At 49.6% G+C, this 16,801-nt stretch overlaps 1 protein-coding gene across 1 annotated transcript in view; it reads right to left on the reverse strand.

Moving 5' to 3' along the window:
* Positions 1 to 3,953: 3,953 nt before the first annotated feature.
* The window catches only part of COL6A3 (collagen type VI alpha 3 chain), a 49,192-nt gene continuing 36,344 nt past the window's right edge, over positions 3,954 to 16,801 (reverse strand). Inside the window, 10 exon segments of the mRNA XM_036387246.1 lie at positions 3,954 to 4,809; positions 4,920 to 5,090; positions 7,846 to 7,899; positions 8,015 to 8,194; positions 9,743 to 9,817; positions 11,369 to 11,623; positions 13,088 to 13,368; positions 14,099 to 14,207; positions 15,282 to 15,980; positions 16,471 to 16,570. Of these exon segments, the coding sequence (XP_036243139.1) occupies positions 4,769 to 4,809; positions 4,920 to 5,090; positions 7,846 to 7,899; positions 8,015 to 8,194; positions 9,743 to 9,817; positions 11,369 to 11,623; positions 13,088 to 13,368; positions 14,099 to 14,207; positions 15,282 to 15,980; positions 16,471 to 16,570 (1,965 nt within the window). The 3' untranslated portion in view covers positions 3,954 to 4,768.

Raw genomic sequence — 16,801 nt, forward strand, 5'->3', positions numbered from 1 at the left:
CTGGCTCTGGGAGGCTGCGGGGCTCATGGAAACTCAAACGTCTTTCCCTCTCCCCCGTCTGCTCCCCCGTCTCTCTGCGCAGCGATGGAGATAAAGGTTACACATCTGGTTCGGATCTGCTCTGTTTAACCAAAAAAAAAAAAAAAAAAAAACCCCAAAAAAGCCGTGCTGCTGCTGTCCCATAAATCAGGCCGCAGCTGGAGCGCACTCCCGGCTCTCGCTGGGGCTGTTTATCCCGCCACGTCCCGCTGAGCCCTGGGGTTGGCTTTTGGGAAGGCTGCGCTTCCCCAGGGCTGCCTGCTGCCGTTTTGTGTGATGCCCGGCCTCTGGGCAAGGTCTGAGAAGGTTAAAGTTATCGTGGATCAAAGTTTTTGGATTTCAAACCACCCGGGATGCCCAGCTTGGCTCAGGGGAATGGTGCTTGTTTGCAGTGAGCTCCCTGCCAGGTGCTGCTCCCCAGGACATTCCAACTATTCTGCCCCAAAACACTTGTGGGGCTGCAAAACATAGGCAGAAACCAATGAGCACCTAGAAAATCTAGGATCGTCCAAATCCCCTTCTTTTACCTGATCATCTCCACCTTACTGCAGTGATTTTGGGGTTGGGGGTTGCAGTATTTCCATCCCACAAGCAGCAGACCCCTGGCCAAGGAAATGCCCACACTTCTGTCCCCGTTTCCCAAAGATCCTTTGCTGCAGGCTCAGCTGCTCCAGGTTTATCTGCATCTCTGCTCAGACACTTGGATAAATTCCTAATTTCCAGGAATGCCCAGCATGGAAGATGTCGTTTTCCTTGAACTCCTGACCGTGGAATGTCAACACTGGCATTGCTGGAAAACCCAGGAAGGATCTGGGCAGGTACATCTGAGCATCCATAGACTTCTAGACTGGCTTCTTTTGGTGATGTAATAAATTTAATAGTGGCTAATAAAATGTGTCAGAGCCACTTTGCCTCTCCTTGTAAAGGTCTCCCTGGAAGGCTGTGATTAAATGCAAAGCTGCAGCATTGAGGGAACCCAACCAAGCATTAAATGCTGATGCTGTCCTAAATTTAAGGGTCTGGCTTCAGTGTTGAACTCTAGGACACATCCTGCTCCTGGTTTTTATGACACCTCTGGTATCATAAGTGGTTATGTCTGTGCTCTAGGGTTGAACCTTGGAGTTCTCACCAGCAGGCTCGTAGCTTTCTGATCTCCAAGGGCAGCAGAGGCATCCAGAACCCTCAGGATTTCAACTGGAAAAAGTGAGATTTGACAGTGACTTTTTGTAGAAGTTTGTCCCAGGGGCTGTCCACTATCACTCTTTAAGGACAAAGTGTGGGTGTAGGAGGGACTGTAGGATTCTGTGGCTTCCTCTGGGCAGCCTGACTGGGAAATGCTCCATGAGGAAATTCCCAGGTAAAATAAGGGCTGGTGGCTCTGCTGATTGTGCCTCACCCATCTCCTATCAGGACCTGAAGGGACAGCGCTAGAAAGATGTACTGACAGGACAAGGGGGAATGAATTCAAACTGAGGGTTTAGAGTGGATATTGGGAAGGTATTTTTCCCTGTGAGGGTGGGCAGGCCCTGGCACAGGGTGCCCATGGAAGCTGTGGCTGCCCCTGGATCCCTGGAAGTGTCCAAGGCCAGGTTGGATGGGGCTTGGAGCAGCCTGGGATAGTGGAAGGTGCCCCTGCCCATGGCAGGGGGTGGAACAAGATGAGCCCTGAGGTCCCTCCCAACCCAAACCATTCTGTGGTTCCTTCCTTGGGACAGAATCAGCACTCAGATTTGAAGACACAGCATCACATTCGAGGCTCCCCTGGACTTTATGCAGCTCCCCAAGGCAGGGTCAACTCAACCTACACCAGCAGGGTCACCTCAACCAGCAGGGTCACCTCAACCATCCCTGTGAAGGTTCCCCTGCCCCAATCCTGGAAAAGTCCAGAGATTTAGAGCAATTCCAGTGACACTTCCATCTCACAACGTGCCCTCAGCTTGAAGGGAAATTCTAGCCCGGGTCTGACTTTTATGGCGTGGCTGTCCCCCTCCTGGGCAGACAGAGCTTCTGAACCAACTCCAGGGGCATTTCTGATGCTGGAGGTGATGTCTGCAGAAGAAACCCTGCTTACAGGGGGGTCTGAGGCCCCCCCAAAAGCGGCAGGCCGTGGCTCTGGGGGCTCCCCAGCGGCAGCGGGAGCGGCACGCGTGGCTCGGGCTATTTTTACCCCGGGTCCGGTGCTGCAGCCACGCTGGCAGATGCGCTCCCAGCTGCAGATGACTTCCATGTGCAGCCCCTCGTGGCCCTGGCCGGGGGCCCGGGGCGTAGCTCGCTTCCTTAAAAGGCTCGGGAAGCGTCTGCAACGCCTCGGGGATGGGAGGGGATGGGAGGGGATGAGGGGCCCCTGCCCGAGCTGCTGCTTCTCCCCCCGGCGCGCTGTGACATCCCGGGATGCGCCCCGGCATCCTGGAGGGCTGCGTGGAAAGCAGCTGCCCCGGGAAACGGAGGCGGCGCAGGCATCGGGAAAAGCTCTCCCGTGCTGCAGAGGGCTGGGAGGACGGAGGGAAGGATCGCTTTAACCTCAGTGCAGCTTTTGAGAGGAGAAAGTGAGGGGCTTGGCCATGACCGGTACACAGAGAGATGCAGGGCAGGCTCCTGAGTCCCTCGGAGCCACTGCAAGAGCCATTTACAATAATAAATAATTAAATAAATAAATAAATGAAATTTACCCATTCCCTTCTTCTTCTAATGAAGCCCTTGTGGTGTGCTCTAAGGGGAAGGTGCCAAATAAACAGCTCAGCTTCCCCAGCTCAGCTGCCATGGCTTAGCTCGTCCCCAGCCAAGCTGTCCCCTGTCCCCACGCAAGCGGCTCGGTGCTGACGGGAAGTTTGGGGCTCTGGGCCGCTCCTCCTGCCAGGAATGGGATGCCTGAACTGTAAATCCCCACTAGGAAAAAGCCCAGAGCAGCCCTGTGAGCTCTTCTTGCGCCCTTGGAACCCCCTGGATCCAAGGGGGTGCAATAATTTAGGCTTGTAAATGATGTGGTGAAGGGTAAATCCTCCTGGAGATGCTTCCAAAGGCATCCTTGTTGTGTGTGCAACACACGTGGAACATCTCCTGCCCGTGGGGACCTGCCTGAAGTGCAGCAGGACAGCACCAGGTAGCCTTGTCCTCGTGCCAGCCCCACCCTGACCCCTGGAAGAACACCTGGATAAGCCCTGAATGGCAAAGGTCTCCTTTCCAAGATTTAACCGATCCAACCCAGTTCTCCAGAAGTCAGTGCCCTCTCCCAGTTCTCCCTCAGCAATGCCCTGGGTTTGGTGTTCCAGCTGCCCTCTCCATGGCAAGGCTCCACTTTTCCTTCCAGGCACCTCCAGCAGGCCATGGGAAGCGTTATCAAGCCCTGCCTGGGGACAGCAATGGAGGCTCAGGGAAACTGAGCCCCAAACCCAGAGCTGCCCTGTGCCCTGGGGTGGCCACTTTCATCTGTTTTGTGCTTTCAGGGGGGATTTTTGAAGGGGCAGGGATATGTGCATTGTTTCTGGGAATTTTATCTTCCTTGGGTGAGCTCAGAGAAGGAGAGGAAGGGTAAAAATCATGGCTGTGGAAAGCGAAGGAGACAGATGAAAATGCTTATGGGGTCATTGAGTCACACAGGGACACCCAGGACTGGCTGAGGCCAAGTTGCTAAATGCCATGTCCAGCTCAGTTTAAATTCCTTCAGGATGGAGATTTCACAATCAAGACATCTCTGTTTCCACCTTTTCCCAAGCTGGAAATCTCCAGGTTGACGGCAGTCTCTGAGTGCTGTCCCTCTGAATACCCCTACTACATCTATCCTCCCTCTGAGGAACAGTGAGATTTCCTCCCCCCTTCCAAATAATTGCTTTCCAGATCCTGGAAAATTATTCCATTGATACCCACACTGGCTTTAACAAAGACAAACCCACAAGTTTCTCAAAACCTCCATTAGACTTTATTTAAAAGTTCTTTGTATAGACTTCCTGACACAGAATCCACAATAAAAATAAAACCCCCCCTCCCTCCCACTGCTCCCCCTCCCCAGACTGCTTTGCTTTGTATTTTATAAAACATACAACATCAGAAGAATGCCAGAGGCATCCTACACCACAATTTAAAGATTTGTTAACTGAGGCCTTGGTCCCAGCAGTGCATTTGCATTTGGAAACTTTGCTTCCTTTTCCTTGCTAGTTCGGTTGGCCACATGTGGTACAAATGCATACAAGAGATCTAGTCTGAGACTGAATACAGCAAAAGGAGAAAAAAAACCAAAAAACAAAAGAGGAAGAGTGGAAATGGAACGAATTTTTTATCAGAATCAGCCACTCTCTTACAAAAAGGCTTCCCCTGTAAAGTTACGCTCAGTTATGAGAAGGATAAAAGCAAGCAGGTAACAAGTTGTAGTGAAATTATTATGGTTTTTTTTGACTCATTTTTCTGATGCCTTATATAGGCAGACAGCCAGAATTGGGGGGAAAAAAAGGCTAATTTAGAAGACATGTTGAGAGACAATAACAATCTGCACTTGGGTAAATATTTGGCAATGTTGAAGCTATACAATATAACCCGGGCACGTGTAGCACTCAGTCCACAAACAGTTTAGCACCATATTGATAGGTCATGCAGCAAAACCCTCTCCTCAGGGTTTGCTTGGGAGTTAAAAGCATGAAATATTACAGTGCAAGGTTGTCTATACCCTTAGCTTCTATAGGGGCAAGGTGGCAAAGGTGATGCTGTCTCAGAGGTAAGTGTTGGCCGGCCCCTGGCTCTATGTCCCCATCGCCGTCACCGCGCCGGGGTTGATGGCACCTGATGAGGAAAGAAGGAACAAATAAGGTTTTAATGCAGGATTTTGAGGGAAGAAAAACTGCCAGGAGCAGCAGAGGGGGGGTGCCAGGGATGTGGCTGGTCCCTCTTACCAGGGGTGCAGAGTTTTTCACATTCTTTCTGCGTGTTGAACCTGTTGTCGTTGCCGCCGCAGCCGCCGTACCAGAAGCGGGCGCAGCTCTTGGTCTCGGGGTCGTAGTACCACTTCAGCACAAAGTTCCTGCAGGTGCCCTCGTCCTTCTGCAGCCGGCAGACATCCATCACTGTGGGAAAAACCAGGAGCAACAGTGGTCAGTGGCACTCCTGGGGGAAGCACTGCCTTTTGTGAGTGTGTCTGCAGGCTGAGAAAGGGCATCCACAGCTCAGACTGTGCAATGTCCTGATTTAGATGACTAAATCCCATCTCCATCTTTGCAAAGAGAACCCCTTTCCCTGGAGGTCACCAGTTTGTTTGTCTCCTGTGTTTCTGCCATGCATCCAGGAGCGGTGAAGGAAGAGTGATGCATGGCAGTGGTTGTCTGCAAATCCCTTGGATCTGTAGGAAATGAGTTGGAGAGGACTGGCTGGGCTGCAAGGCAAGAAGCACTGGCACCACTAAAAGGACTGACTTCATTTCAAAGAGAAATTTTCCATGTGAAGATGCTCCTGGGTCCACCACATTGCATCTTGCATCCCTGGCTGGGTGAGCGGGGGACAAAACAACAGAGCGCTTGGATTGTGGCAAAATGAAATTGCCAAATAATTTTTAAAAAATAAAGTTTAAAAAATATCTGATATCAGCCACTGATTTGCCATCAGGTCACACACCTCCCTTCACACAGGAAAGGAGAAGGAGCTTGTGCCACCTCTGCTCAGCACAGCATAAACACCACAGAAAAGGGGGAGTCAGAAATCAGTATTGACCTCCTAGTTCAGCTTTGCTTTTGGGCTCCCACAGCCTAAAGCTTCCCCATGCCTTAGGCAGGCTCTTTGCCTTTTTTATATTCAGATTTTCTTTTTCCAAAGCCCATCTCCCTTCTTCCCACCTTCCAAAACACTGAAATCCAGCAGATGTGAACACAGGAATGACTCTACCCCAAACACTGCACAAGAATGAAATCCAAACACTAATCAAAACAGAAGGATTTCTTTTGTGTATATAACCTAATTTGCCCCTATTTCAGTCTCAAATGAAACAAAAGCTTAACCAAAAATTTCCAAGAATTGATGGAGAGCAAGAACTAGGGAGTTAAAATGTGTTTTAAGCTGTAGCAGGTTGAAAAGATGGGGAGAGACAGGGTTTTGAGACATGCCATGGGGAAAATGTGTGCCTGGGCTCCTCAGTTACACTTAAGAGTTACTTTTGTCATGGTAAAAAAGTTACTAACAATAAAAAAAAAATAAACCCATAGAATCATTAAGGTTGGAAAAGTCCTCTAAGACCCTTTAGCCCAGCACTGCCAAGCCCACCACTAAACCATGCCTCATGTTCCACATCTACACATGAAAAATTATATATAAAAAGTCCATAATTAAAGGGGATCACAGCATTTGAAAGGCTTCCAAAGGGAAGTGGGTCTGGTGCACGTTTTTGCACCCAAAGTGCCTTAAAGTTTGGGGGCTCAACTCATTTCTCATTGTTGCACCTGCTGAGGGCTGAACCCAGAGCCTGAGCACCTTAAAAGCTGAGCTGCACTGAACTCCTGTGTCCATTTTCCATGTGGATTCAAGCTCTGGCCTTGCAGAAAATGGAAAAGGAATAAAGTGAGCAGAGCACAGTGGGCAGAGACCTGAACATCCCTCCAGGGCCCCAAGGCTGCTTTTCTTGACTCTGTGCCCAGGGTAGAGCGGTGCCAAGTTGATGAAATATCACTTTAGCCTCAGAAACAGTTGCTGGAAACATCATCAAAGCATGTGACAGAGATCAGAAGGGGCTGGCCTGTGGGACAGGGCTAGCAGAAACTCGTGCTCTCCAGAGAAATCCCCATCAGGGAGGCTTCCCTGCTCTCCCAGGGTGGAATCCTGCTCTGGAGTGAAGCTGTGTGCTGCTTCCTCTGGCAGCAAAGTGCTCAAACTACAGCCAGAGGATCCATGGTGCCCATTTGCTTCCCCAAAGCACCTTGAAGTCCCCGTTGGCCACCCCAGACATCTCTGTGGCTGGTGGTGGTCACCTCCTCCTTGCCTCCATCTTTGCCAGTGACAAAAATTCCCTAAAATGAACCTAAGAAAGTCAAATGAGGTGGAAGGGTCTGTAATTTGCCTTTTCAAACCCTGTCATGCCACTGCAAGGACTAAAGCCCTGCCTCTAGGTACCAGAGCTGTCTTCACTCCTTGGTTTCCCTCCATAAAAGCTCCACAAAGGGCCCTAAAACACCTCTGGGAGGGGGAGACCGCTCTGATAAGGATTTTCTGGGCTCTGTTCCCATCCCAACCCCCTTGCTGAACCAACACAGGCGATTTCAAGCCTCTTCTCCCTTCCCAGATCTTGAAGGGGTTTGCAAACATAATCCCTTAACCTCAGAAACTCCTTGAGGAGAGGAGGGCATCGCCATTTTCCTGCAGGCTCCTCCCTCAGGCTTGGCTTCTCTCTTTTGGTGATGGAGGAAAACGTCTCCATGCAATGCCCAAGCCCCATGGAGTCACCTTCCATCAGGTGTTTTGGTCAGTGAAATATTGGGAATTCTCTGCATTCCAACAGAGGGGTGGCACTCCTTGGTCACACAGAGATAACACAAAACGGTTTGGGACTGTGCCACGCTCCAGTTCAGCCACCCCAGGTCCCTGATGAAATCCAAGGAGCTTTGCCACCCAGGCTGTGCCAGCACAGCACATCCTGGTGGGACAACACACATGCAAAGTGACTGGCTCATGCAAAGCAGATGGAAGGGCATGGTGGTGTGAAGGAGCAAGTGAAAACTAAGTCTGTGCTACTTTTGATCTGGGGTTGGACAGGCTTGGATGCATGCTGTGAAATGGTCAAGGTGAAAGAATGGGTTTGCTTTGTTTGTGATGATTCATTTTTTTGGGGGGGTGTGTTACCTGATGAGAATCTTTTCTCAAGGGGTGGCTGCTGCATGGCTTTCTCATCTGCTGCTGGAGGAGGAAAAAGTGCATGGGTTTGGATTTTAAATGGTGTTTTCTCTCTGATCCAAACATCATTTGACAACAGGACAAAATGCAAAAGGGTGAATCCTCATGGGGTACTTACATGGCTTTAAGCATTTGTTATAGCACTCAGCTTCGGTCTCAAATCTATTGGCATTACCTCCACAGCCACCATACCAACCCTGGCTGCAGAACTTGTGTTTGTAGTCAAAGAACCACACAATCTGATAGTCCTTGCACTGCATGCCCATGTCAAAGTCCAGCAAGCAAGGGTCTGGCCAATCTGCATGGCAAAAGGTGCAAAGGTTAAGTGATTCTGAGAGGGTTAAAAGCTGAAAAAGCAAAGAGATTGAAAAGAGGGAAAAAAGGGAAAATAAAGTCTGGTTCAGGACTGGTGGCATTTCCCTCTCGTGTGTTTTGTCTTGCTTTGCTGGATGCAAACCTTCCTCAGCCTCCTGTTCACCTCTTCTTGCTCTTGGTTTTGTCACAGATCCAACCCCCAGATCCTGGGAGCAGCATGGTGGGAACCCCTTACTCCCCAGTGTGCACTCAGGACTGAGCCCTCACACAAATCCCCCCACCCTCTTTTCAAAGCTCGTTGTCTTGGCAGTGACTTCTAGTCCTTAACTGTGTTTATCTCTAAAAGCAAGCTGCACCTGGTATATGTGAAGGCTCAGTGAATTCTTAAACATATGTTCCTTTCCTGCCCCAAAAATGATAATTTAGGTCCAAATCCCAGAGTTTTTATTAGCTATGCTGAGCCATCCATGCTATTTTACCCATACAAGGAGGGCAGAGTGTGGGCTTTCCTCCAAAATCTCTCTGAAGATTTACACATGGGTGTCTCCCATGAACTAGAGGAGGCTCAGCTAAACCCATCCCCAATTCCCTGCCCTCTTTAGAGTCTTTATCCTGTTGAAAACCTTTGGATTAGCATCCTTGGGGAATGCTTCCCCCAGAGCATTGCTGGCTGCCATAAATCCTCAGGCAGAGGTGTCTGCTGCAAGTGGGTCAGCAAATGGAGCTGAGATGGAGAGGTCCGTGTGGGAGTGCAGAGCAAAGCACTCAGCACATCCCTTTTCCCTGGGGCAGGAGAAGCCCACACACCTGGTTTGCCAAGGGCTGGTGCCAGGGGGTTAAACAAGGGGTTAAATAAGGGGTTAAACGAAGGCAGGGAGTGCTTGTCACCTGGTGGGAACAAGGGGGGATGAGGGGGATGGCAGTGGCAGGGAGAGGGGCCAAATGAGCAGGAAGGAGCACATGGGAAGGGAAGGATGATGGGCTCATGCAGGAAGGAGAAATGAGTTGGTCCAGCACAAGCCCTTGGCTCCTCTGCTGCACAAAGCTCCAGTGGTGCCACCAGCCAGGCATGACTGAGATCCATGCTCATCCCACTCAACACCAGCAGCCAGAGCTCCACAGCAGCTCCACAACTCCTGGCTGCATTTCCCCGTGCTCTCAGACCACTTTGTGAGGAAAATGAGCCCCAGCACAAGCAGAATGTTTGAAGGAAAACACGGGAGCGATGATTCAGGGATGAGTTTTGGATGGCAGAGCCATTGTTGGTGTGGCTGCAGTGGCTGTGCTGCTGGGTGAAGGCTGAGAGCCCCTCCAGGCCCTTGGAGGAGGGGTTGTGACACTGATGGTGTGTGACAGCACCGGTGTGATGAGCTTGATGTCACCCAAAGCCACAAAAAGAGGCAGAGACCCCAAAGCAGGGCTCTGACCTGTGCTGCCAAGGGTGTCAGCAAGGCCATGCTCAGGACTTGCAGATCCCTTGGTGTCAGTGGCACTGTGAGAGCCCCCAGCCCAGCAATCCCCCCACACTCACCACTCTCAGGCCCTTCCAGTGGCTCAGTGTTGAGCATCATGTTGGCCAGGGACACCTGGGACTGTGCCTGGGTCTCTGTGGGGAGAGGCAGAGGGTCACTCAGGGGGGAGAGCAGCAGCAGCAGCACCCTCAGGGCAGTCACAAACAAACCCCCAGCCCCAGCTCCAGCACAGGGTCCAGGTCTGGATCTGTTTAGCCCAGCACAGACATATGAGAAATGTTTATTGGAGGCAGCTGATGGGATCAGCAATCCCCAGCTGCCTGTCTGGGCCAGGATGGGATCACCTTCCCTCCCCAGTGGCTCTGCTTGGGCTCATCTTCAGGGGTCACCACAGAGGAGCATCCCCAGGGCCCCATGGGGCTGCTTTGGATGGCCCCACTCACCCCAGAGCATCGACAGGGCAGGGGTTCAGGGGCTGGATGTGGCCTCTCTGGAGCCACTTTAGCTTTGGTCTCCTGGCCTTGGAGGTGGCAGAACAAAAATTGCATGCCCCCATGGGAGCCAATCCGTGATGGATCTGTACTCTCCTGTTCCCTCAAGGGCTCTCTGGGAGCACACTCCTCCCATCAGGCCTTACATCCCTCTAGGAGCTAGGGTGAGGATTGGAACAGGTGAAAAATATTCCATGGAGGGGTCTGCAGCCACGGGAAGGGGTGGATTTGCTTTTCTTTAGTGAATGGTTTGGGCGTGGCTAAGGGGGACAATCCTACTCAGTGTCCAGGTCACAGCTTGCCACCACTGCTTACTCAGTTTATTCCCATTCAAGGTTTATTCCATGGGAAAAGCAGCTTCCCTGGGCATTGGGAGCTCCAATTCAGCACATGCAAATGTTACTTCTACCCACTGATGTCTTTTCTCAACATTTTTGTGGGCATGTTTATTGCTTGTGAAGGTAAGGGACTGGTCCAAACCCACTGAAGCCAGAGGAAAGGCTCTCCATGGGCACTGGAATTGCCTTGGGAGTGCCAGACGAAGCCAGACACAGCACTGGCAGGACCAGCACAAACTTCACACCACCAAGCCAAGTCACCTCTGTGCCAACTGTATTAAAAAAAGAAATTGGCTGTGTCTTTTGCAACTTTTGGCCATGCCAGAGAGTTTGGTGATGGATGTGCACACATGGAGTTTGGATCCCCAAGGGACTAAACCTTCCCTTTCATCTCCTCTTTGTGGGTTTTTCTGGGTAGTGTGGGAAGCAGATCAGTAGCTATGGCTATTAGGGAGGCAGCTTTTCTTGCTTATTTTGAAATTGTGCTGGACTGAGTTTACCAGTTTGACTCATTATTAATTGCAGTAGTGCAGGCTGGGCCCCCACCAAGACCTTTTGCACCGATGTACAAACCCTCCAGCACATAACAAACCCACTCTGGGACTGCCTTTAATTATCCCACATTCTGTGCTGATTTAACCCCACTGTAGTGCAAACTCCCATTTTTCAGAAACACATTTGCCACATCTCATACCCTGCTGGTGACAGCACACATGAAGTGACACAACTTAGCACAGCCAGGGCTGGGATTGTTGGTACCAACTGATTCCCAATCCCTATTTTTTTTCCCCTCCCACTTTTTGTGCCCACTTAATGAAAAAAAAAAAATGCCCACATGTTTTTGATAGTCACTTACTCGTGCTGAATGACCCTGTGTAGGTTACTTTGGGCTGGGATTTTTGGGAGCTAGTGATGACAACAGCATATTTCTGCCCGCTCCGGAGCCCCCGGATCACGTGCTCGGTGCCGGTCAGGTTTTGCCTCTGCACGAGGGAGTGGTCCTGTGCCAAGGTGACAGTGACATCAAAGGTGCTGTGGGGCTCAGGGCTGGCCCAGCGCAGCCTGGCACTGCTCTCAGTGACGTCTGTGATCTGGATGTCGTGGGTCTTTGCTGCAGGGCAGAATCAGAATCAGAATCAGAATCAGAATCAGAATCAGAATCAGAATCAGAATCAGAAACAGAATCAGGATCAGAATCAGAATCAGAATCAATCAGAATCAGAATCAGAATCTGATTCAGAATCAATCAGAATCTAAATCAGATCAGATTCAGAATCAATCAGAATCAGAATCAGGATCAGATTCAGAATCAGAATCAGAATCAGAATCAGAAGGGACACCAGGCAGTGAGTGAAGAAGGAAAGATCTCAAGGAAGAAATGCCTCAGTGCTGCAGAATCTTCTTTTCATGGCAAGTGCAAGCCAGGCTGGCACTTGGCTGTCTCAAATGCCCTTGCAGGGGAGGCTTTGTTTTCCATAGCTCAGATGATTCACCAAGTGGTTTATTTATCTTTAATAATCTGTTGCAATCTAGTAAATCAAAGCCCTTTTTTTTTACAAAATTCTCACAGCTTGAAATTCCCAGCACTTTCCCAACAACTGTAAATGTGACCAGTCAGATCCTTCCTTCTCTAGGGTGCAATGGATTCACTGAGCTGCTGAAGACCTTCAAGCCAAGCCTGCCTAAGAGTGAACATAAAATCACAGACTGGTTTGGGCTGGAAGGGACCTTCAAGACCATCTCTTTCCAACCTCCATGCCATGCAGGACACCTTCCCCCAGACCAGGTTGCTCCAAGACCTGTCCAACCTGGTCTTGAACATTTCCAGGGATGATAACCTTAACAGGTCAAAGAAGTTATTATGGAAAGGTTTTCCTGCTCTGGCAGATCACTGGATGAGACCTTTATAAACACTGCTTGAAGAACTGGTGGAGCAAGAAACACCCAGAAAAGTTTATTCCCCTCAAGCTGATAAAAGCATTAGCCTTGCAAAAGCTGATTGATTTTATTTCTTGCTTTTTGTTTATTATTTATGCAGGGACTTGCCATCAGTGACTGGATGAGCTTCCCTGTGCTTGGACACATTCTTTGATCCTTGCTCAGCTAGTGCAGATCTGCCTGTACCTCCTTGCAAAAATACCCCTTTGTATGAACTGTATGAAGGAGGCTTGGCATTCCCAAACAGGTCTCCATCCACACTGATCCATTGATGAACCAATTATTCCTATTAGCTGAGAGCTCAAACAGTGCCACTGGCCAAGGGGCAATGCTCCAAGGAAATCTTGGAAACAAATGAGCCACACTAGAAAGAGAAGCTCTCTGTAGAGAAATGGATTGATCCTGCTTGTGTTTTGTCTAGGGGCAGTCTGTCCCCCACCCATTTTGCACAAAATTCTTAACGCAAGTTGGCAACGCCCCAGCACAGACTTCCCGATTTACACCTAAAACCAAAATTTGCCCTCTGGGGGACATTTCCCACAAGGAATAATCCTCTCAGGGGGCGAGAAGAGCCACAGCCTGCTGTGTTTCAGCCTCGAGGGAGGCCCTACCCACACGGGGAGAGCTGCTCACGTACCGCTGTGTCTCCTCCTGCCACCAGCTGCGGTGCCTGTGCCATTGTTGGTGGCAGCCCGGCCACTGGCTTTGCTGTGGGTGGTGGTGGCACTGGCTGCTCCCTGGGCAGTGGCATTCCCCTGGGCCACAGAGCTGGCTGGGGTGGTCTCAGGGGCTCTGGCCTGGGCCGTGGTGCTGGCAGGAGTGGTTCTGGCGTGGGCACTCGCCGCTGGCTTGATGGTGGCGCTGACCGTGGTGCTGGCAGGGAAGGTGCGGCTGGCAGTCGCGTTAGGAGCCACGAACCTGGGCAGAATTTTGGAAATGGAGGTGAGTTGACCTAGAAACCACTGGCAAGAACCCATCTGAGGTCAAGAGTCTTTGCCAGCCTTAAATTTTCACTCTTCACAGTGAAGAGGGAAAAGTCCTTCAATCCAAGCAGTGAAACGTGCCCCTAGTGGAAGGTGTCCCTGCCCGTGGCGAGGGATTGGAAGAAGATGTTCTTTAAGGTTCCTTCCAACCCAAACTGTTCTGTGGTTTTCTGAAAAAAGTGAACTCAGACAGATCTGCAGAGTGCCTGACTTCAAGGGGCTTGGCCTTTTGAAGCCAGCTCTGTGCCACCAGTGAGTCTGGGTGACACAAGCTTTCACTTCTCTTCAGAAAATATTAGCATGGGTGCCGTGCTGGATTCTGTGTATCAGATAACCCAGAGCAGCCAAGCCTCCAAAAAGAATGTTTGGAGTAGAAAGCCCCAAATTCATAGTAATTTCTGGAATTCCTGACCTACACGATCAAAGTCAGCATGTACCTCCTTTATATTTTTATAAATATATAAATATGGAATTTACCCCAAATTTAAAATGATACATCATACATCACCCTTCTCTATAAGATATCTCTGCTGCTCTTTTGACACAACGCCGGGGGAACCAGTAAAATTAATTGAAATATTATTAGAATTATATTAATTAAAAGACAATCCTGATTTTTCAAAGTGAAGTTGCTTTTTCTTTCCTTTTCCCAAAGCATTACTCACACTGCTTTCTGCCCAACAAGCATGGGGTGCTGGCCCTGGACTTGCTGACCATTCTGGAGCCACTCACACTGTTTCCTTATCTCTGGAGACAGGTAGAAAGCAAATTCACCTGGAGACAGAGAGAGACATTAAATACTGGACTTGAGGATGGTGGATACCCACCACCAACAGATTACATTTATTTCTTATTAATTAAAAAGAAACAAAAAACAAAAAACAAAAAAAGGACCTAAGTTTCCTTTTCTTGCTTGATGTTTGGTTACTGCAACATCCTGGGATGGGAGATTTGTTATTCCAGTCTACAAACACAAAGGCCTTAACAACAAGAGAGCTATTTGCCTGAGTCTGTCACTTATAAACACATTTCTTGTAACAGGGCACTTCCAACCACACAGGTAATCAAGAGCTAGAGTTTCCAGGACTGCTGTAAGCAGTAAATGGAAAAAGCAAACTGAGATAACCTAAACATTTATTTCCAGATGTTTGCTTCCTATTTAGTGAAAGACATTCCTGAATCTGTGGTATATCAGCCCAGTAATCCGGTTTTCAGGAATTTTTGCTAAAAGACTAGATTTCCTAAAAGAGGTCTACTTCTTATCCTTGCTGGATGGGTGTGTTTAGGATGTGGAGGTCCAGCCTGGGCTCTCTAGCTAAGCTGAGATGTAGATTTTTGAGGCACAGTCAGCACATCCCAAATACAGCAGCTTTATTTATCCCTGAGCAAAGAATCCTGTACATCTGGTCCTTAAATCTGCATAGAGCAACTCCACATCTCAGCCTGAGCCAGCCAAGGGCCTGCTGGACATGATGTTTATGCTGAAGTTGGGAAGAAAGATTTGCTGGGTGTTGAAGGAGCTCCAAGGAAGTGCTGCAAAGGGTCTCAGCGGGACCTATGTGAGAGGCAAGCCAGATGGGATGAGATCAGAATCCACAGGTGAGCCCATGGAGATCAAGGCAGAGCACACTGAAGTGCAAACTCTACTTGGCGGATCAACATGGAAGGGGATGGGGAGGCCAAAGTGAAGAAAACCCAGAGATACTCAGCTAGGTATAGTATGAGCAGCCCAAATTGCACCAAACAAAAAAAAAAGAGACTAACTTCAGTGGGTCCTGCTGCTCAAAACCTTTCAGAGGCCATGTGTTGCCCCTTCCATGACACTTGGGTGCAGGATGTTGCACTTACTTCTGATGAAGGATGGCAGCAGCGTCCCAAAACGCAGCAAGGGCTCTTCATGGAGCTCTCCTGGTTTATCAACCAGCTTGAAGAACACGTCATTGGGCTCGCTGGCAAGGCTGTAGATGTTCTTGGCATTCACCTTCCTGCCGATGCCCAAGATAACAAAGAAGTACCCTTTGCATTTTGCACTGATGACAGCCCTCTGCAGGTGCTCGAGTTCTTTTTTGTTCACTTTTCCAGTCATCATCAGAACGATGACTTTTAGATCCCGAGGGCTCGGCGCACTTTCGAAGACATGAGCGATTGTGTGTTCGATTGCACTTCCCAGAGCCCTCGTGCCGTGCAGCTGGGTCATTTGGTTGTGGATGTAATTAATGATCTTCTCTTTGGACGCATAATCAGTTAGTGAGAACTCAGTTTTCACTGGTGGGAAGCTTGAGTTGATTTCGTGTTCGTAAGGGGCTTGCTGGAGAACGGCCACTCTGGCGTGGTGCTGGGATACTTTTGGCTCTGAGCTGATTTCCAGGTTGGTTACAATGTGGGAAATGTACTTCCTCATCTCGCTGAACTGCAGGGGGGTGGTGGACTCGGAGCTGTCCAGGATGAAGGCTATGTCCGTGTCCACGTCGGTGGGGGCTGCCCTTCTGTCTCGGAAGGCAGGTCTCTGGCCAGATCCAACACAGCTGGGATGGGGGTCACACACATCTGGGAAGAAATACAGGGAGCTGGTTTCACCTGCAGGACCTGAACACAACCCTCCTCATCACGGTAAACATCTCTTGTGTCACATGAAATACCATCAAGCCCTGGACATTCACGGGTCCGTTGCTAGATACCAAAGTAATTTTATCCCGCAACACATTCAGTTATGTGTTCAGTATTTTTTTAATGTGCTCCTTTGTCCAAGGGGATCTCTGAGGCACTCTAAGTGGCAGAAGGCCATCTTTTAGAGCACTTGGCTATCAGGATTTGGGCTGTAAAAGTGGCAACCAGACAAAAAAGGAGCTTCTCTTCACAAAGTGGAGAACGCCCAGCGAAACTCATTCACAAAGCCCAATGTTTTCTGCTCCACCCAAGAACCCTTGTATCCATTAACAGAAGGGCTGACTCCCAACTTGGGCTTCCCTTCTTACAACCCACTGCTGTGTGGCCAGAAGGATTTGGAAGTGTCTAGAGGAGAAATTGGATGCTTTACCCAAACAAATGTGACAAGTCAAAAGCCTCTGAATGGTTTGATTCAGCTGACCGCCGCTCGTTGGAAGAACAATGGCATGACCGACAGCTGTGTTGTTGATCTGGTGAGATGGAAACAGAAACAGAGTCAGTAACGCTGCCTTCTGCTGCTCTCAGCTCAGGGGAGGGCAGGGCTACCCACAACTCTGAGGAATTCTCTGCTCAGCACAATGCTCTTGGTGATCCCTTTTGGAGGAGGCTCATGTCCCTGATGTCAGTTTAGAGCCATAACTCCAAAAAAAGGGACCACTTGAACCAGTGCTCAGTGAGTTTATTGGGGGCTTTTTCCTGGC

This window comes from Molothrus ater, chromosome 7, assembly GCF_012460135.2.
Source record: "Molothrus ater isolate BHLD 08-10-18 breed brown headed cowbird chromosome 7, BPBGC_Mater_1.1, whole genome shotgun sequence".
NCBI classification, from domain to species: domain Eukaryota; kingdom Metazoa; phylum Chordata; class Aves; order Passeriformes; family Icteridae; genus Molothrus; species Molothrus ater.